Raw genomic sequence first — 22869 nt, forward strand, 5'->3', positions numbered from 1 at the left:
TAAGAAAACAAATTGATTATCCAACAAATCAATCCAAAGTTCTCAGTCAAGACCCAAATGACCAGGCTCAAATTATCCTATTTTAGAGACATTATGCAAAAACCAGGAGAAAGCTCTAGTGTTGGAAAAGATAGAAGGAAAGAGAAGAAAAGAATAATCAGCAGCAAGGTGGATAAACTCAGTTATAGTGGTGATGAATACAAACCTTGAAAAGTTAGTGACAGATCATCATAGAGAACATCTATGTGGCCATCAGGAGTCAAAAACAACTTGATGGTAAATAATTAAATCAATATCAGTTAAAAAGCTTTATGGTTGCATTAAAGTTAAAAAGATGTAACCTGAAACAACCATCCCAGCCTCATCACCATTTAAATCATATTAAATCAGTCTTATCTTGGTCAGGCCTCTACAATAATGTTGATTTGTTTCATAGAACATAGAATAGAGTTGGAAGAGACCTTGAAGGCTGAGGTGGTATTCAGCAGGTTCTGACCAGTTCTGGAGAACCGATAGCGGAAATTTTGAGTAGTTTGGAGAACTGGCAAATACCACTGGCCCCACGCATATCTATTCTCTGCCTCCCAAGTCCCAGCCGATAGGCTGGGTCTTCTTTGGTTGCCCTGCACAGGAGAATGGAGCTGGAAAGTAGGTTAGTGGGATGGGGAGGGAATGGGGATTTTGCAGTAACCTTTTCCCAGGAGTGGGGAGGGAATGGAAATTTTACAGCATCCTTCCCCTGCCACGCCCACAGAACTGGTAGTAAATTTTTTTGAATCTCACCACTGCTTAGAGGTCTTCTAATCCAACCCCTTGCTTGAACAGGAGAGATCCTGTATCATTTCAGACAAATGGGTGTCCAGTCTCTTTGTAAAAGCCTCCAGTGATTGAGCAGCCACAACTTCTGAAGGCAAGTTATTCCATTGATTAATTGCTCTCACTGTTAGGAAATTTCCTTGGTTCAATAAAAATCAATAATGAAAGGAAGACTCACCTCTGCGAGGTAGAACTCATCATATTGGCTTTTGAAAGTTTCTCCCTTGTAATAGTTGCTAGCAGCAACAATGACATCCACAGCTACCATGCTCAGGATAAACATATGGAAAATTGAGGACCGCATCATTCTCTGCAGAGAGTTAAAACATAGGTGTGCTGAGAAATGTTTATCTTGGAAAAAAAAGAGACGATTTTATTTTCTGAAAACTGTAGAAGCCAGAAGCATTGTTATCTGATTTTTTTTTGAAATGCCATTCATTCATAAGTTATAAATTAATAAAGTGTCTTTAATATTTAGAAATGTATAAAAACAACGATATATGGTATCTTTGATCTCGGTTCATTGCTTTCCGTACACAGAAACCTGGGTGTTATTCTGATTCTCTTTATTGTAGTTTTCAGCTACTTTTGCTTACCATTAAATATATTGTGTCTTTCTAAAATATTTCAGGTTTTTCTGCTTCTTCTCTGTTTGAAGGTAAGAACTGTGAATTAGTGAACCAGAATCTGATTACATGACATAATAAAGTAAAAGGTCTCCTTCAAGACAAGCTCAGCTGTTAATGAGTTCATTAATACATCCATGCTGCTTTCTTGGGAACAATACCAAAATGATTTTCTACGGCCTTCACTTGAGATTGTACATCTCTCTCTCTATCAGGGGTGTCAAACTCAAAGAGTGCTTAGATCTGACCCTCCGGGTTGCCCTGGAAACAGTGAAGGACCGGCCTGCGGTGCCTCTGCAGCCCTCCCGAGTTCTGTTTTTGCTGGCAGAGTTTCAGGAGGCAGTCGCAGCTGAAAGTGGAACTGATGAGGGCCACATGCGACCCTCCCAAGCTCCATTTTTGCAGAGGGTTGCAGGAAGCCGAAAATGGAGCTCGGGAGACCATTTTTGCTAGCAGAGTGCTTGGGCTGCCACAGGCGCCCTTGACACAAGTAACATAGAGCTGGCCATGCCCACCATGGCCACACCCACCATGGCCATGCTCACCTCAGCCCCCCTAAGTCAAACACAATCCTGATGCAGCCCTCAATGAAATTGAGTTTGACATACCTGATACACACACACACACACACACACACACACATACACCCCTCCTACTGTAGTTTGCAGTCTTCCACCCAAATACTAATACTAATAATGGGGGTGGGGGAACCACTCAGAATCGTTTGCTGAGATGGGCGGCTATAGAAATCAAAATAAAATAAACAAACCAAAAGCTAAATGTTTTTATTTATGCAGTCCTTGACAAAAAATAAAAAAAAATCTACAAACCTTAAGATCTGAAAATACTGATAGTACAAATATTAACCCTACAGCTATTAGTTGACCTGAACCAATGCACCACAGGATGAAAGTCTCTTCACTGAAGGTTAAAGATTGTAATTGGAGATTCTTGGTCATCCAGGTCATGGTTGTCCCAAAAGTGCTTTTTCAAGAGGCAACTGGACTTTATCATTTTTCTTTGAAGATGTTTCACTTCTCATCCAAGAAGCCTCTTCAGCTTCTTAATTCTTCAATTAAAAACAAAGCTGGAGGGGACCATCATCATGTAAATACTGTGATTATATATTTATGTCCCAATATCTGTAACACTATATTGAGTATCTAAATAAATGATGACATTGTGCATATTTTGTCACTTGCCTGCTCTGGTTCTTCAATCAGTTTAGGGCAGGGGTATCAAACTTGTGGCCCATGGGCCAGGTACATCACATGCTGGCCCCATCCCCACCTGGTTTAGTGAAGTGGGGAAAAAGTCACAGTACATCACGTGACATCACCGTGACGCCACAAGTTTGACACTCCTGGTTTAGGACATTAAAAAAAGATGTCATTAGCTTCAACTTTTTCAGACATCCTAAATTTAATGAATTCCTGCCCATCTCTTCCTGCTTTACACCCCTTGACAAATCAGTATTCCCTTGCTTTGTTGGAGTGGGGCAGTAACTCCAGATTTCAGAGTAAACAAAAAAAGTTAGAAGTTGACATCAACGTTTTATTTTCTTTGTGGCCAGATTGGACTAATGAGCTGGCATTTCCAGCCCGCCTTCATGGTAGAACCTCCGACTGAAATTGTCAAGATCTTCAAATAGCTTATTTAACACCGTAAGGGATAAGATGAAAGCAATATTTTAATGTAAATGCCAGGGAACTGTATAAAACAATATTCAGCATAATAAAACTGAGCCCAATATCAGCTGCACTAATTTCCAGTATTTATTTTAGCTTTGCTAATCACCTAGAGAAAAAAAAGTTGCCATCACTGACATACCTACATCAAATAAATCATTACTGCAATCAGTGTGGACTTCCCAGATGCAGTTTCCTTTATGTTAGGAGAAATCATTTATTGAAAACAGGGTGGGATTGTTTCCTGCCTAAAGGATACTTGGACAACTGATTAAATATGCTGTATCCCTAAAAGTAAACTTCAAATTATAAAAAGCTATGTTTAATCATTGAAATGCTTTTGGAAATAATGCAGTGTGATCAGACTAAAATTCATTAAAATTCAAAATTTAATTTAAGCAGAAAGCGCAGATAAAGCAACACATGAATGTGGGGGAACCATGATTTCAATTTGAAGCACAGCTAGAAAGAATGAGAGTGTTGGCTCTAAACCAGATCCCTGAATTATTTCTCTATGAAATAAATGAGAAACAGTGATTGGATTAGCAGGGAAAATATATCTACTGTCTTCCAGTATCATACTAAATGTAAATGATGAATGGCAGCTTTTAAATACATTTATGACCGTGTTAAAACAGTGGAATTTCTTCTTTAAATCTTTATGTAATTATTCATTTTATGTAGATATGTCAATGGCACTATTATCAATACAAGAGAGCAAAAGACCACATCTGCACTGCAGGGAGATAAATAAAGGAATGCTGAAGGTAGAGTGTTGGTGTTTGTGGGAGAAAGAAGTATATGGTGATGGAAGGCTACAGCGGCGAGTTGTATGTGGATGCAGTGGAGTGAACAAAGATTTGGAAGCTACTACAGTTGCGAAGGGAGTGGCAGAGTCTTCAAGCCTTCCAAAGACTTAGCCAGCAGGCCACAAGTAATAATCTTCATCCTCCTATAAACTGAACAGGTCTTAAGAGCAGAAGTCTCCAAACTTGGCAACTTTAAGACTTGTGGACTTCAACTCCCAGAATTCCTGCAGAATTCCTCAGCAAAGCTGGCTGAGGAATTCTGGGAGTTGAAGTCCACAAGTCTTAAAGTTGCCAAGTTTGAGGACCCCTGTCTTAGAGCCAGAGAACTAACTCAATAAACCAGGTGACTTCAGCTGCATCTACTGAAATATAAGGGCTGGAAAGAAGAGGGTCATATAGGGCTAAGTGTAAAGTAAAAGGACATTAAGGTCTGGGTAAGAGGAATAAAGTCTCCAGTCCTTAAGGGTGAGGCTAGGAAAAGAACCGTGGTTATATTGCTTTATTGTGAAAAAAGATGGGGACTTAAAAATACTGCATAAAAGGAAAACTTGTACAGTTGTTAAGTACTGTTATTTTTCACTTATAGTTGCAAGTGTCATATATTCTTACATATTCTTAAACATAGATTACTTGTGTGCTAGATTTAACACAATATAGGTATATACTCAGAAGGCTCAAACTGCCCAAGGAGCTGCTGATACATTTCTACAGAGGAATTATTGAGTCTGTCATCTGCACCTCTCTAACTGTCTGGTTTGGTTCTGCAACCCAACAAGACAGACACAGACTTCAGAGAGTAATTAGGACTGCAGAAAAAAACGATTAGTATCAACCTGCCTTCAATCAAGGACCTGTATACTGTACGAGTCAAAAAGAGGGCTGTGAAAATATTTACAGACCCCTCACATCCCCGACATAAACTGTTTCAACTCCTACCTCAAAACGACCCTATAGGACACTGCACACCAGAACAACTAGACACAAGGACAGTTTTTTCCTGAACACCATCACTCTGCTAAACAAATAATTCCCTCAACACTTCTCATCACTCCTTATCACCCATCCCCTCCCACTTGTGACTGTATGACTGTAACTTTGTTGCTTGTATCCTTACAAGAGTTCACTAAAGGAACTGCTATTTTTGTATGTCCTGCGGAGGAGAAGTTGAACAATGCTCTTCCCCTAGGCTTCAGAAAACAAAAAATGGTACTGGACTCAGCGATCCTACTGGGAGCTTCTTTTGGATATCAATTGCTTATGATATTGAGAATTTTATAAGAACTAGTGAATTTAAGAGGTCTTTTGTGTGGAGGGAACACAGAGGTAAGATTATTGCTAGGATACATAATCCTGGTCCAAATATTTGCACTGCCTTTGGCAATTGAATCTCTTGTGGCCAAATGTTTAATATAATGCTAATCTATATTTTATTTTATACCTTTATCCATTATTTACACAACACACTGCTAACTTTATGCATTAAGTACATTGCTTGCAACTGAAACAAAAAGATGGCATTAGATGAGGCAAGCAAAATTACACTATTCTCTAATCCATTTTCCCAATCCACTATTCCAGAATACATAAACGATCAGCTCAACTGAAGGAACATTTAGGCACAAGAACGATGATGACAACACTAAGAGCCAATAATGCTGAGAATTAAGACCAGTTGAGGAGATAAACATCTAGACAAAGTAACACATCAATAGCAACTTTATTTAAAGAACATAGCCTTAGTCTAACTTAAGGGGCCATTGTCTTGGTTACTTCACCTTATACTTATCACATGTACTTATACATGTACCTTATACTTATCACATGACCAATCAATCATGCTATGTATTCAATTGTGTATGTACATTATAATTTGCAAAATTCCATCTAGAGGACGTGGCGCATCCCTATCTCATTTGAGGCTTTTGCTTTGTCCACTTCCACTGTGCTGTAATAAACAATGTGTGCTTCAGTATCTGCACCATGTTATTGTAGGGAGAAATTTAGCGGGGAAATTCTCCAACACAACCTAGTATAATCAATTGCCTTTTGCTTTCTAACCTTTCTCTTTTCTATACATCAAGTGATTATCACTGCGACTCATAGAATTTTCTCCTCTTCTTTCTCTAGCCTAGCAGATACAAGTAGTTCTTGACTTACTACTGCAATTGAGCCCAAAATTTATGTTGTTGAGTCATTTGTTAAGTGAGGTTTGCCCCATTTTATGATTTTTCTAGCCACTGTTGTTAAATGAATCATTGCAGTTGTTAAGTTTGTAACACGGTTAAGTGAATCTGGCTTCCCCGTTGATGTTGCTTGCAGAAGGTTGCAAAAAGGGATCACCCGACCCTGGGTCACTGGAACCATCATAAATATGAACCTGTTGTGGTTCGCCGGCAGCCTGTGCAGATGGCAGCGGAATAGGACAGTGGGGAAGAACAGGAACCAGTCCAGGAGTCTGGAGAGGACTCAGATGAGGGTCCGGTGTCTGATGCAGAGATGGGACCAGGACCACCTGGGAGTGGGGTGCTGCCTCCAGAGCCTCTGGAGTCTGGCAGCGGCGAGGCAGAGGAATAAGGGGAGCCTGTTCCCAGCCTGCGTGTGCATAGAGATGCTAGAAGGCAAGAGCAGCTGAGACAAAAGGGGCAACTCGGGAGTTAGGCTGGGAGGTGATTGCCCCTCCCCTAAGGTATAAAAGGAGGTGCAAAGGTAGAGAAACCTTTGCAGGAAGCAAAGTCGTTCACTCTGTTCAGATTAAACCTTGAAGCTCTGTGTGGACTTTGTACTTCGGTTGGTTTATTTTCCAGTTAATTTGGCACTTTAGTTGTTGGTAGCAATTCAAAGGAGATAAAGGTGGATGCTTATCTCAAGGGACTGTTTGGGACTCATTATGGGCTGGGAATGAACATAATTCCCAGCATTGAAATAAAACAAGAGTTATTTTGACTAAGCGTGTGCTTAATTATGGTCTCAGGAAGGCTTGGTCAGAACAGAACCAGCTGCCAAGTGTCCGAATTTTGATCACATAACCACAGGAACGCTGCCAACGGCCGTGTGAAGAATGGTCATAAATCATTTTTTCAGTGCCGTTGTAACTGTGAATGGTCACAAAGAGAACTGTTGGAACTCGAGGACTACCTGTAGTTTAAGAGAATGGAGTCAATACATCTTTGGCATATTGGGTTTCAGATCAAAAGGAAATGTTGCTCTGGAAAGTGACATAGACTCAGTGTCAGCCCCAGATCCATCTTGATTCAGATTTGGGGCTGCCACAAGGGAGGATGGGTAACGGTGGGAATGAGAGAGAAGGGAGGATAGTCACAACAACATTCTTTTGCCAGAGCTCAACGTTGAGTTGCTGGAGTTTGGGTGGGAGTGACTGGACTTGGCGGGAGTTCAGAATGGAGGTGGATTGTAGAGTGTGACTTGAGGGTAATCTGTAAGGGGGCTGGGTGTGAGTTTTAGTGTAGCAGAGGAAAACATGGGAGTTCAGATTAAGATTTTCCCCAGATGTGCCAATACGACTTTTCTAATAAATTCTTACTTGATGGATTTTGTTTCTGAGTGCTGAATTTGGGATGGAGAGTTTGGTTGGAACGCTGACACTCAGATCAAAATGGTGTTGCTCATACATACCATCAACAGCAGCAGCAGTCCAATCTCCACTCCTTTGAATGTTTAGACTGTTATGTAGATCACCAATTCTAATTGAGACTGTGCCATGTCAGAAGCAGTCTTGGTACTTTATAAATCTGCTTATGCATTTCTACTCTTCGTACTTCATAATTATGTTTCTTCATAGTAGTTTCCTAAGTCTATATCTCTCTTCTATGATCTCAACTGGATAATGGAAGAAACTATTGTTCAGTCCTATGTTACTCAAGAAAAAGTAAGTACTTTGATGGTTTGAAAATCAATAGTTCATATTTGCATTAAACAACGTGCATCGTTGGCCTGGCAAGACAGTTTCCCAAATCTTGCCATTTTATCACTTTAAAGAATGCTTAATTACTCTAACATTTTGCAAAAATCAGGACAAACTCTGCATATAAAACAGGGAATAGGTTAAGATAATCAAATGTAACAACAGTAGCAAGAAAATGTTTAATTTGTATGAGAAGATTCTGTGAAGTGAGATTCACAGTCTATCTCAAGCAGAACAGCTGCTGTGCAAATAAATATGACAGATATTGTGATCCCCACATCACTGATAGAATCTAAAATAAACAGAAGATGGATCTCTTGCTAATTATAATTACTTTCTTTTGAAATATAGAATAATAGGAGATTTCCTCTTAAGATGGCTGCTGAAAGGAAGGATTGTTTTCTCTCTCTTACCAATGATCTGCTGATTTTAACCGCTAAAGCTGCTTCTTTGGCAATGTTCCTCTCTGGTTTTGAACAGAAGCACTAAGGAGTGACCCAAGATGACTTTTGGGCAATTGTAGACCCAGGGGGAGACTTGAGGATTCCAATACCCTCTGGAAGCTATTTTAAAGTCATTGGGCATATCCATTTTCCTATCAAGCAGTTTCGTTTTCTAAGCGTATCCGAGTTCACTTTTTGAATTTATTGCTTTATTTTACTTTAAAAGCTGACTTGCAGTTGAAAGGGATAGGGAAGAGAAATATTCCAGAATAAATCTTGTCCTGATCCGAGCATAAAATAAATTAATACAGTACATTCCTTGAATCGCTTTCACACTAAGAAATGTTATACTTAATGCTATTTAGGTTGAGTTGAATGAGCTAATACTATGATACAATTGTCATGGAATGAGGTCTAAATCTATGTCACTGTAGCATTATAAAATATAATTCCACAGAGTAATACTAGAAAAAGGTACAATCATTTGGATACAGTTGACTTATCCACAAAATCCATAATCTGCGAGTTACTGCAGTATTGAATTTCAATTATGCAGCCTGCCATATTCTGCCATATTGGAATATTTGGAAAGGGACTGAATATACATATAGTAAGTTACTATTTTCTCTTCTGGCAACTCTCTGTGACTCTTCCTTAACCAATTCGTTGTCTCCTTGATAAGCAATTATTACACTGATCACTAAACTGCATTAGTCAATTACCAAGAAACTGCCGTGATAGGAAGAATGGATGGATTTATTTTACTGTAATCTATCAAGTATTTCCTGCTTATGTCACAAGACCTGATGGATTACAGCTCAGAGTTCTGAGGGCAGACATGATCTCAGAACCATTGAACCATATCTTTCGAAGATCCTGGAGCATTAGAGAACTGCAAAAGAGCTGATGTTGTTCCCATCTTCAAAAAAAGAGAAAAATGTATACAGACCATCAGTACTTGGGAAGATCCTGGAAATCCTTATTTCATTCTTTGACAGAGTGACTAAATTAGTGGACCAGCGAAATGCTCTGGATATTACTTGGATTTCAGTAAGGCATTTGACAAAGTAGACCACAACCTACTTCTTTGTAAGCTATAAACATGTGGGATAGACAGCAGCACCACCAGGTGGGTTTGTAACTGGCAGACAATCATACTCAACGTGTAGTCCTTAATGGAACCACATCTACATGGAGGCAATGGGTTACTCCAAGGTTCTGTCTTAGACCGAATACTCTTCAATATCTTCATAAGGAATTTAAATGAGGGAATAGAAGGGGAGCTCATCAAATTTGCAGGTGACACCAAGTTGGCAGGAACAGGCAACACCTCAGAAGATGGGTTCCAAATCCAGAAGGTAATTGACAGACTTGAACACTGGTCTAACAAAATTAAATTCAACCCAGAATTAAGGAGAAATTTCCTGACAATGACAACAATAAACCAGTGTAACTGTTTTCCTTCAGAAATTGTGGGTACTCCATTACTGGAAATTTTTAAGAAGAGATTGGATAGCCATTTGTCCAGAATGGTATAGGATCTTCTGCTCATGCAAGGGTTTGGACTAGAAGACCTCCAATGTCCCTTTCAACCTTGTCATATTCAGACCCAAAGGAACTGCAGAACAGAAATGCAAATTACTATAATGGAAAGGTAAGTATAATGATGAAATCATTGTCTCCTGATCTGCCATTTCTGGCCTCCATGCCACGACATCTCCTACTTTCTTTGAATCGTGTGGGGATTTATGAGCCTCCTTCATCTTTCTTTAAAATATATGATCAATTTTAAATTTTTGCTGGAAACATCATTTCCTAAAGAGAACAATACACAGGCATTTAATATTAAATGGAGAATACATTTTGCTTCTAAATTTTTGTTTTACAATTCACAGTTAATGTTCTTTGTACCAGTTTTGAACTTTTGATTAACAAAATTGAAATTTCTAAAACTTTCACTTTCCTTCCAAATCTGCTTGACAGCAATGCCCTACTAATGTTTCAGATATTTTAAGAGTTCCAGTGATCTTTGTTTTAGGCTAGTAGAAATTGTTCCTGTTCTTATCGACCTAACTATAGCACTTAGAAAGCCAAGAGAGATGAGAATGATTCTTCCCTGGCTTCCTTGATAATCTGATGGGCAATAGCTTTTGTTACTTAAGCCAACCAGTTAATAGCCTGAAGCCAAAATCTCCTGCTTCCTTCTGCTATGCTGGAGTGGCTTCCTGGTCATTCTTGCCTAACTTAATTTTTACTCCCAGTCTGTCTTTTCCAGTTCTGTTTTTGGTAGGTTAGGCTATTTCCTCCTTTTGTGTGAAGACAGATGCAAGGAATATATTAAGCAGCTTTGCTTTCTCTCTGGTACCTGCCACTTCCTTCTCTCATTAGTGGATAGACTGTTTCTTTGAGGGTTTTAATTTTTTTTACATGTTGAAACTTTTTATTATTATTTTTGACATTTGTTGCAAGTCTTACGCAGTTCATTCGGAGCCTTAGTTTTCCTGACTTCATCTCTGCAGATTTGGGCTATATGCTGGTGTTCTGCTTTGGTTACTTGTCTCCCTTTCCATTTTTATACTTATCCTTTTGTTCTTTCAGTTTATCAGTGTTCTTTATACAACTAGGCTGATTTCTTTTTGGATTTCTTATTTTTCTTTTTCAGTGGTATTATGCTAGACTGGGCTTTTATAATACTTGCTTATGAAAGGCAGGCAACTTAAAATGAAGATTATTTTACAAACAGTTTTATTCATGATTAACACTGGTGGTTATCTCAGAAATGGCATTAAAATTCCACATTCTGATTTTAGATGACTTCAAGATCCACACTCTTATGTTCTGTAATGTGATTTCATGGTTATGATGATAATGAGCCTTTCTCAAATAATATTGGTCCCAATAGTTATGACAGGTCTTTACCTTGTTTAATTGAGGATTAGAAGGTAATCATTTATGTAGAGATGGGGCCAGAAATGTTTAATTGCTTATAAACAAATGTTTATTCAATCATCTTATTGTTTGGCTCTTCACAATCTGGACAGGAATGGTACAAAAAACTTGATCACTCATCACCTAGCAGGTGACTTTGTTGGCACAATTAATCACAAATGTAATTGAGCAAATCTGTAGAATAGATTTAATTCCTTAGTTTCTGAGGAGTTGCAGATGATGAAGCAGTTAAGTAGAAATAGAAATATGGCCTTTACTTAAGGAACCTAGAGTTTCTTAAAATCTACATACCACTCAATTTTTAAACTTCTGTTCCTGATGAAAATATTAGAGGGAAAAGCAGTTTATTTTCCCTAGTATAAATGTATCTAATAAAGTTAACTTCAAAGCATTTTTAAAACAACTACCTTGATCAATATATATCTCATGCTATAGATTAAAATTCTTCAATGAGAAAGCTTTGTTTTGCATTTTCCCCCACAAAATTCTTAATTACAAATTTCAATCAGAGGTCTAATTCCTGTGGGAGAATTTTTCGGAGTATTGCATGATACAGTAATTTGCGGTAACTAAATAAATGCCCTTCTTAACATTTTAAATATCTATTTATTTTTAAATTTCACTCAAGATACTTCTCTCTTCCTAACAAATGTCAGAAGTAGCAAAATTATCTCATATTCAGCACCAAGAAAAACGTATGGCACCTTAAAGACTAACACGTTTATTGTTAATTATTAAGGTGCCACGTTGTTAGCAAATTGCATCTGAAAAAGAACTGAATCTAGATAAGGTCTATCTTGCTTTGGAAGCAAGACTAGCTGAACAGAACCAAAGCAAGTAGAGATGGTTTCAAGGCCAGAGTCTAGGATAGGCTTGATAAGAAGGAAAGTAGTTTATTGATCATTAAACAGAATATTAGGTATTAGTTACTCAAGTAAACAACCATGGATTTCTGCAGTTCTATCTTGTTACTGAACACCTGAAGCAGCCAGAGATCCTACTCTGGATGATATTTGAAGTGACTCTGTTGAGATAATTCTTAGGCTCCTGAGGAAAAATTATTATTCTAGCTTGTGGCACAGTCAGTCAAATGTTCAGACTGGATTTACATCTATAGCAGTTTCCCCAAGGACCTGGGATACATAGTTGTTGAATTTTGCTAGTGTTAAAGGTATTGTTGCAGAATATAAGCTGTTCCGAGTATAGCTGCCCTTTGCAATTGACTGATGGTGATTTTGTCAATGCCAGTGGTGGTGTTATTATTTTATTTATTTGTATCCCACCTTTATTATTTTTACAAATAATTCAGGCAGTAAACATATCCGCCACACCTTCCTCCTCCTATTTTCCCCACAACAACAATCTTGCAAGGTGGGTTGGGCTTGAGAGAGTGTGATTGACCCAAAATCACCCAGCCAGCTTTTATGGCTAAGGAGGAACTTCAACTCCTGCTTTCTACCTTGGTACTTTAACCACTAGACCAAATTAGTCTTTGTTTACTTCTTGGTCAAATTGCCTGGCAAAACTCTTCCAACATTTTTAATAGCACTGGTGCAAGAGTCTTATTATTTTTGCGCAAGTATAACTATCTGGACATAACATAATGATTTTGTACATTTCTCAATCTAATTGCCTTACTCATGTAGCAGATACAGATCTATTGGTGGAGTTATTTGCAGGCTGGTAGAAATAGCATTCAGTTTTGCAGGAGTCATATGTTCCCTTTAAGCAAAATATCCCTGCAATCCTTGACTAAGGATAATTAATCTTCTATGAAAGGAGAGAACTTGTGAAACAACTTTGTCACCTAAGCTCACTTTAGGCTGTTGAGGGACATTTTTCTCTTCCTTTCCACACCTCAGTAAATTGGCTCAACTGTGTACTCCAACCATGTTCCATCAAATTCTGTTCTCTGTTACTGCTTAGAGACCTACGTGTCAATTCGGTGGATCTGTATGGTAACCATGGATGACTGATTCTTAAGAGAGACTATGCATCTGATATCTTGGGAGGAAAAAAAAAATCTAAATCCTCAGAGTGAAGAAAATGGAGAGGGAAAGAGAGAGATGCACACACAGAGAAAACTGTCACTTGCAAGTAAGGAAAGGGAACTGCTGAATGTGCATCTGAATTTTAGCATGAAAGTTTTTGGAGTAGAAAGACTGGGAGAAAATATTTTCCCAATAATTCAAGGACTTTTGAGATTGAAACTCAGATTGTCCTCACTCCACCTCCTTTTTAGTTTCAAGTAGTAATTCTGATCAGTAATTTGAGGTTGCTATGGTGTCACTTTAAATAACTCATTCTTTTCTATGGAAAGTTCTTAGCATTGTCTTGAAATAAAAACAGGCCCACATATAAAAGATTATTATTTCAAAGAAATCAAGGCAATTTAGCTGCCTCTTCCAGTGTGGGATTTGAAGCAATAAAGTATGTAGGAGAGGGGTAGTTTTGAAGAAGGATACATAATGATTCCCTAAATCAGACAATTTTACAGAAAGCAATTTATACAAACTTAAAGTAATCAAAATCACTTTTGTTCAGCTGCAAATAAATGGAAGGATTACTTACTCTGCTAGGGTGGCAGAGGCTCACTGCAGGGAAATAATTGTTTTTCCAATCGTTAAAAACTTGAGAGGTCATATACATGTTTTAAAAGGAAAATGCATTAAAGAATTTTAACATATACGCATATAATTCACTCTGAGGTACAAAAGACTGAAAATCTAATTTTTTTTCCTCCTACTTTTTGAGTTAGTAGATATTTGGCAGTTTGCTTGGTGATCCAATTATCTTTACATAAAGGTCCTATCTATTCTGAGAATCAGTAGTTGCTGCATTGTCAAATTTAGCTTTTACATTTTAGAGTTGTAAAAATCATGTAACTCACAAATATGAAAGGATAGGGAGAATTTATTATCTACTAAAACATTTTTTCTTAAAAATCTAGGCATGACAAAGAATCTTCATGTCTTCTTTTGTTTTTGTTTTTTTCAATATTTTTATTTTTTATTAATATAAATAGAAAGAGCAACATGTTCAAAATCCATATAACCAGTGTGTCGTCTGGTTACAATTCTTTTGAGTAATATTCATCATAGTAATACTAATAGTATTCTCTAATAATAATCTTATAATAACAGTGCTTTTCCCCCATACTATTGATACGTTAATTATTAGTACTAATCAAAATTAATTAAAAATAAATTACAGTGATCCACCCTAATATTAAAATTAATCTTTCTCTTGTAGTTTTTGAGGTTCTAACTCCTGTTTCTCTTGTTTAACCATCAATAAAACAGATCCCATACCTCAAAATATTCAGTGTGTTCCTTTTCTTTAATTTCAAATGTTAATTTATTCATTTCTGCACATTCTAAAATATTTATTATTATCTTTTCTTCTATGGGGTTCTCCTTGCCCTTCCAATGTTGTGTGAACACTTTTCTGGCCACTATTAATACATGTATTATTAAATATGTATTCCTTTTACTGTATTTGTCTGGTATGATGCCCAACAGAAAAATTTCCAGTATTAAACGTATTTGTTCCTTTATCATTTTTTGTGTATTTTAGTCCAATTTTTTTTTGCTTTCAGACATGTCCACCACATGTGGTAATATGACCCCGGGGTTTGAATGCACTTCCATCACTTGGCCGACATATTCTTAAATATTCTAGCTAATCTTGCTAGGGGAAAATGCCATCTATAAAACATTTTGTATAAGTTTTCTTTATATGCAGTTAACATTGTCAATGTATAGTTTCTGTCCCACAACTTTTGCCATTTGTCCAATTCTACTGGATACCCAAAATTTTTAGCCTATGCTATCATGGTTTCTTTTACTTGCTCCTCTTCCATTCTAATAGTCAATAAATAATTATAGAATTTTTAAATCAGTTTCTCCTCCAGTCCTATCAGAATTTGATCCAATTCTGTTGGTTCTTAATAAAAAACGTATGTTTTAACATCTTCATAATATCTAGATTGTATCTATCTGTACATGCGGCCATCATGTTAAATTTATCCCTTGGTTATTCAATTCCTGTTTGTTTTTCATTTCCTCCTTCTTGTTTAAAATGTCTTTCTATCTTACAATTTTTCCCATATCTATCACATTTGGGTTTATTAATGCCTCCATCATGGAAAGCCAGTAGTATTTTCAGAGACTATTTTTCCTTGATTTTTGCCCATATTGAAAGCAGTAGTAACACTACTAATGTAGTGTGCCTCAAAGTATTTATGTGTTTTGCGTTTCTTGTATCATACAAAGGCAAGCTACCCAGTTATAAATTATGTCCCCCCAGTACAAGTAATTGTTTATGTCTCAGAGTTATCTATTCCTTTAGCCAAGTCAGGGCAGCTACTTGATAATATAATTCCCAATTTGGCAACCCAAAACCTATTGGTAGAGTCTTGCATTAATTCTTGCCTTCCTACCTTGCCATATACATTTGGTTACGATTCTATTTAGTTCCTCAAAATATTTCCTTTCTAACTTTATTGGTATTGTTTGGAACAGGTATAACAGTCTCGATAGGATATTCATTTTAATGGCGGCTATTCTTCTTAACAGTGATAATTGCTTGCTTTCCACTTTTCCAAACCTATTTTGATTTGTTGTGTTAATTTTAAGTAATTGTCTTCTTTCATGGTTACGCATCTCACTGATAGGTGAATTCCCAAATGGTTTACTTTTTTTAACTATCTGAATGTCTATCTTTTCCATTAATTTTTTTTTCTGTTCCTTTGTAAGATTCTTAACTAAGATTTTAGTTTTCTCTTTGTTTATTTTTCAATCCTGCAATGTTACCTTAGTCTTATATTTTCTTTATTAGTTTGGGTCCTGTTTCTTGTGGTTCTTTTACAACGAAAACCAAATCATTTGCAAAGGCTTGTAACTTGTATTCTTCTTTTTGTATCTCCATGCCTTTTATTTCTATATCTTGATGGATGTTTCTATTTAACACTCCCAGAGTCAAAATAAATAGTAGACGGAACAATAGGCATCTTTGTCTTGTGCCTCTTTTAATACTGATATTTCCAGTTATGTCCCCATTCACAAACACTTTTGCAGTCTGTTTGGTGTATATTACCTTGATCATAGTGATAAATTTCCCCCCCAAATTCCATATATTTTAGCTGCAGTATCATGAATCACCAGTTTACATAGTCAAATGCTTTCTGCGTGTCTAGGAACATCAGGGCCATTTGCTTTTCCAGATGTGCTTCATAAGATTTCAATGTGTTCAAAATTATTCTCACGTTGTTTTTAATTTGTCTCTTGTTTGTCTCTTGTTGTCAGAAAACCATTCTGGTCTGAGTTTGTTCAAGAATCTCTTCAATCTTTCAGCTATTATTGATGTATACATTTTATAGTCCACTTTTAGAAGTGAGATGGGTCTATAGTTTTTGATCTGTTGTAAGTCTGCATCTTCTTCTGGTATGAGGGTGATATTTGCTTCCATCCATGATTTTGGTATTTTAACTTCTAATAAGACTGCAATCTTCACATCTTTTTAATGCAGTCAATTATGTTTTTAAAAGTATATCCATTACTATAAGAATTAAGCAGACAGAGAAAATAAAAACACCAATACCAAGCAGTGCTGTTCAATTGAAGCAACACAAAAATCTTTGGCTATCACCCATCACACTTGTGAGTTCATCGAAGCCTGACTCTCTACAAGTAATTTCCTCAACAGACACACTGACCTACAACCAGCTGATGAACCACTCAGAATCCAAATCAACAACACAGCCAATCAAAGATAGCACTGACCGTCAACCAACCCACAAAAGCACCACAGCATTTCACCTCCCAATGATCCTGACCTGATATAACCTAAACACAAGACTCATCACAAGACCCTTACTTGACACACCCACACCTGAACCCCTTATAAACATAAGAACACTGATACTGACATCTCCTAAACTCTGCTGAAGATATTACCTAGCCTGATAATAGTGCTATAGAACACTGCACACCAGAACAACTAGACACAAGAACAGTTTTTCCCCAAAAGCCATCACTCTGCTAAACAAATAATTCCCTCAACACTGTTCAACTATTACAAAGTCTGCACTACTACTACTGTTAATCTTCTCATCACTCCTTATCACCCATCCCCTCCCACTTGTGATTGTAGGACTGTAACTTTGTTGCTTGTATCCTTATGATTTATATTGACTGTTTCCTAGTATGATTTGATTGCTGATTGTACCCTATGACTATCATTAAGTGTTGTACATTATGATTCTTGATTCTTAATGAATGTATCTTTTCTTTATGTACAGTGACAGTATTTACACCAAGACAAATTCCTCGTGTGCCCAATCACACTTGGCCAATAAAGTATTCTATTCTATTCTATTCTATTCTATTCTATTCTATTCTATTCTATTCTATTCTATTCTATTCTATTCTATTCTATTCTATTCTATTCTATTCCAAAATGTTCAGAAACTAACCCACAAGCTCGGAGAACAAACCTTCACCCTCAAAGCAAAAACAGCAAGGAACTTGAAAGCATTTATAACAATAGCACTTAGATTTACAGTATATACCACTTTACAGTGCTTTACAGCCCTCTCTAAGCAGTTTAGAGTCAGCATACTGCCACCAATAATTTGGGTCTTCAGTGAATTGTGCTTTACCTTGAGCACTTGATAAACAAGAGAATATAATTTATAGTTTTAATAAATAAAGCTTATTTATTCATAGAGTTATAGCTAGTCAGAGCTGGTGGCCTGGAGTGGATTCTAAGCCCTGTAAAAGTACACACATATATAATGCAGACTAATTGGAATAAACATTCTTAATTTTAGAATTCTTTTCAATGCTGAGATAATTTTCTGGCTTATCCGGTGGTCATTTATAGTTTTAAACTATTTTTGAGTCATGCTGGATTTTAGGAGAGTTCAGCAGCACCATTAGAATTAAATGTTAATTTCATCTACAAAGCTTGACCTGTAGGTGTCCAATATTTCAAACGTCATCAAGCTTGAAAACAGGCATTTCAATCACACTGTAGAGTCTCCTTGACTTTTAATACAATTATAGCAATCAAGGTGTGCTGCTGACAAAATTGGTTGCATTTGTTAGACACAATAGAAGATGGGTTTGGATAGAGTGGAAAGCTGAGTGTGTACACAAAGAAAAATTAGAATGCTGTTTTCAAAGAGGGGAAACAAGGGAGGGAAATATGAGGACACACACTACCAACAATTAATGTCTTTCTGGAAATTTAACAAATATTCATATTCAACTATCTCTCAAATTTCTTGCAGCTGATTTGCCCAAACAGACCACTACATCGTTCAGATTTCATTTTAAATAACATTTTGTTTCAATTCCGAACAAGAACAGTAATCAAAATGCAGTAAGTGAAAATGAAAATCTTAATAGGGACATCCATTTTTCTGGCTTAAGAAAATCATCCCAAATAGTTACGAGATGGTGTTGTACCAAAGCCAACTAAGTTAGTTAATTAAGGGTGGCTAATTAAATATGGCTACCACCCTTAATTAACTAAAATATAGCAATAGCAATAGCACTTAGACTTATATACCACTTTATAGTGCTTTACAGCTCTCTCTCTCTAAGCAGGGTTTTTTTTTATAGTCAGCATATTGCCCCCAACAACCTGAGTCCTCATTTTACCTACCTCGGAAGGATGGAACGCTGAATCAACCTTGAACCTGGCGGGATTTGAACTGCCAAACTGCAGGCAGCTGATAGTCAGCAGAAGTGGCCTACAGTACAGCACTCTAACCACTTTGCCACCGAGGCTTAAGATGCTTAAATTATAATCCTGTCCATCCATTCATTCATTCAGACATCTTGGAACAAGGTTTACCAAACTCAATGGGTCTGTATTTAATATATACATACAATATGAGGCTGTTTTGTTAGTTCTACCCAAGACCAGCAGTGTTGTAAAAGTAATAAAGCACATATACATGGAAAAATATGTTCTATAGTCTCCCTCTCTCTCTCCCCCTCCCTCTCCCCCCTTTTCTGAAGATGAAGTTTATGGCTGAAGCTAGCTGTAGTTTCATTTTTGCCCAACACCTGCAAAGTAAATTGTTGCTTTGGACAGAGCCAGTCATACCATTAAGGAGACTGAGGAAATTGCCTCCAGCAACGGTAGGGATTGTTTTAGGCTGTTCCTCAAATACCCCTCACAGAATCCGCTGGAGTGCTGTCTTTTCTAGCTCAGATTAGCATGTTGTTTTCAGATTTAAAATTATTTTTAAATGAGCGTTGTAACTTTTATCTCTTTTGTCTCATAACCGTGACAGTATACAATAAGAATGTAAGAACTATGACTCCAATACTGGTTTTGCTTTGCTTTGCTTGTGTCTTTTTCAGAAAATGAGTTTGCCTACATTTGAAAGGACTGGGTTATAAATTGGGCAATATCTTTATAACAAATGAACTCAAAGTCATTTAGGACTTTGCTCCAGGACTGTTCCTGATCTGAAAAAGCTATAGATATATCAGTACTGTAAATGGATAACAAAAGGGTGATTCTCCTTTAGCATGGCAACATCATTGAGCCTCTTACATTGTAGTTTTCAGGAGCTTCTGTAGGGATTACTTAATTTTCTAACATTAAATAAAAAGCAGCTCAGGATGTATGTATGTATGTATGTACTTACATATTTGTTACACATTTGCTGATTTAACAAAAAAATATCCTTCAAAATGTATATTTTGAAATTCATGGGAATCTAAATTTTGTCTAAATTTCAGTTGCCTCTAATGTTTGAAAGACATCAATGACTTGATCTTGAAATGACTTACGCAGTTCACTGTCATAAAAATTTGCAGCTAAACTGGTAAACATACATTTCCTTTTCCCTTTCTATGCTCAAAATTTGAATTGTGCATTACTCATATATGATTTGCTGTAGATAGATAGAAGGTGTCTGAAAGGCATTGTCATTAACTCAGGTGACAAATCATATTGCTGGTTATTACAAGAGAATAGAATTTTGGATAGATATCTGCTTTTCACACTAAGCATGTTCTGTCCATGTTATCAAAAATACATTTGGCAGCAGAAACAAAAAGGAACAGAAGAAATAGTAAAACACTGATTTTTCCCTTCCCTTTACTAAGAGTGGAAATAATAACAACAGCTAATCTACAAGATAATAATACATTATTTCCAACAGAGCAAGGAAAAGAAATTCTTTGACAACACCTGGAGTTCAAATTAACTATTTTCCTGAGACACAGAACTGCAGCAGTAATTTATGGTACTTATACATGTTCTAGTGATAATAGCAAAAGGAAATAATATTTCCAAAAGAGTTTGTTGACAGTGTGTGTGTGTGTGTGTGTATGTATGTATGTATAACCCCCCCCACACACACACACATTATACAGATATATATGGGTTTGTATATCTCTGTATGAACGATATGTTCTTAATAAAGGGCAATTTTTAACTGGGTTCAGTCTTCATAATGAAAAATGCCAACCTGTAAAATAACCAGAAGTATTCATTGACTTCAAAGCACAGAAGAGTTTATTACTGCTACTTATACACAGGAATCTAGTGTCAGCATTCCAGAAAACCTTCACTCCAACAAATAACTCTGAGACAGACATCTTCTCAAAAGTTCTGTTTTATTTGGATAGTAAACTGTCATGCCCCTGGTGGAGACTGACTCTGAGGGAGAGGACAAACAGCCAACAGGGAGTGGAAGTGTGGCTCCAGAGGTGATGGAGGAGGCTGAGGAAGGGCAGAGGCCGGCTGAGCAGTCAGAGGAGGACCCAGGTCCATCCCCTATCCATCCTAGGGCAGACAGGAGGAGAAGATAAGGGAAAAACGTGGTCTACTTGGGAGGAGAGGGCCTTGATCCTCTTTATGGGTTGCAGGTGTGAGATCTGCCTAAGAGTTTGGACTGGTGTGCTAACAGACACTGGAGACAATTTAGTGTTTTATTCCTAGATAACATGACCTTGACTTAGAAGAAGAATGCTATTATGTCTAACCACATACACTCCAAGAAACTCCCCTTCCTATTTTCCCAGGCTCAAGAATGTGGCAGTGTGGAAGCATCTGGTCTCAATATGGCTTCCAAAGCTGACATATAGTCAACTGATGGTCAAGGCTAAATTGGCGCTAAATAAAGGTAAACAGAATTCACTGGAAGCTGGACCTGTGTCTCTTGTAATGACTCTAAACTGATGTCACATTTAAGTCGACTTGCAGTTCAGCTTGTTCTTCTCATACACAACCTTATCCATGGGATTAAACTAAAGGTATGTAAGTCATGTTGTTAATTTATTCATAGATTTAAAAAAATTAAGGTGAGATACACCTCACATGCATCTGCTGGGATTCATTGTATAAATAGGGCACAGTATCCTCCCCTCAGTGTGACTGTGGGACCCCACATCGAACTGTAGATTACATCGTGACTTGCTATAAGCTGAGGGCATATACTGGCCCAGTTTCTGATTTTTTTCAAATAAACAATACTGCAGTTGAATAGATGGCCTAGACCATGGGTGTCAAACTTGTGGCATCATGTTGCAGTCATGTGACATTTCATGATGTTTTCCCCCTTTGTGGAGCTGGGATGGACGTGGCCTGTGATGCATCTGGCCCATGGGCTGCCAGTTTCACACATCTGGCCTAGACTTTGAGATCTGAATATAGATCCTTTTAACATTCATATTTTGTTGGTTTTTTTCCAAATCTAGATGAAATGTTAATATATATTGCAAGTCCATGTATGATATACCAAGTGGTAAAAAAAAAATCAAGGTGAGATATGTTCAGGAAATGAAAAATGTATCTTCTAAAGAACAAGAAATTCAAACCAAATTAATCCCCTGTGGAAAATTTCACTTAAGTGTTCCAAGTTAGCGGTGTTCCAATGGAACAACAGAGCTAGAATGTTCTGTATCCAGAAGAACAACACTTGAGATGTTTCTAATACTCTAGTCAGAGAATATTGTAGCCTTGTTTTTCATCCAAAGAAAGACAGCTAACAGTTCCTGATGAAAAGCACCAGTCAGTCAATTTAAAAAAAGTCATTCAATCCATCTGTCTCTCTATCCCTTCCCAATATTCTGGCTTTTTTTTTCTTTGTCATGTAGCAGTGTTAACAGGTGGGAAAGTAAAATTGAGGACTTGTATTCTTTTTAAAAGAACAGGCTAATTTATTTCAATTACATGTTACCAGGCAGGGTAGGATAACCTGCCTTGAAGGTCAAACAGAAAAATGAAAGCCAGTCCATGCATGGTTATATTTTTTATCTTTTTATACTGTAGGTTGCCTAAGTCTTGTAACAGTCAGATTTAGCATGGTTTATTTGGAGGGATGGGGCCAGGGAGTGCTGGGCTCTGTCTGGCTGCCCAAAAGCAAAAAGAGTGCAATTTCTATTTTCTGGAATGAAAACAAGCAAAAGAAAGAAGCAAAAGAAAATCCCTGCTCATAGGAAACCTGTCCAACCCTCCTGCCTGCTTCCTTCAGCATATCTTAATATGCTCAGCAACCCAGAACAAAACAGAGTATGTACCTTTGCTCAGCAAACAGAGTAGAGTAGAGTAGAGTAGAGTAGAGTAGAGTAGAGTAGAACAGAACAG

At 37.2% G+C, this 22869-nt stretch overlaps 1 protein-coding gene across 4 annotated transcripts in view; it reads right to left on the reverse strand.

Annotated features, from left to right (window-relative positions):
* NALCN (sodium leak channel, non-selective) overlaps positions 1–22869 on the reverse strand; it is a 222852-nt gene that overhangs the window by 78127 nt on the left and 121856 nt on the right. For all 4 annotated transcript variants that reach the window (XM_087937920.1, XM_087937918.1, XM_026708401.2 and 1 more), the window contains one exon: positions 995–1126. In XM_087937920.1, coding sequence (XP_087794046.1) covers positions 995–1126 — 132 coding nt within the window. The remainder of the gene's footprint in view (positions 1–994; positions 1127–22869) is intronic.

This window comes from Pseudonaja textilis, chromosome 8 (genome assembly GCF_049901715.1).
Source record: "Pseudonaja textilis isolate UNSWEBS1 chromosome 8, rPseTex1.2, whole genome shotgun sequence".
Taxonomy (NCBI): Eukaryota; Metazoa; Chordata; class Lepidosauria; order Squamata; family Elapidae; genus Pseudonaja; species Pseudonaja textilis.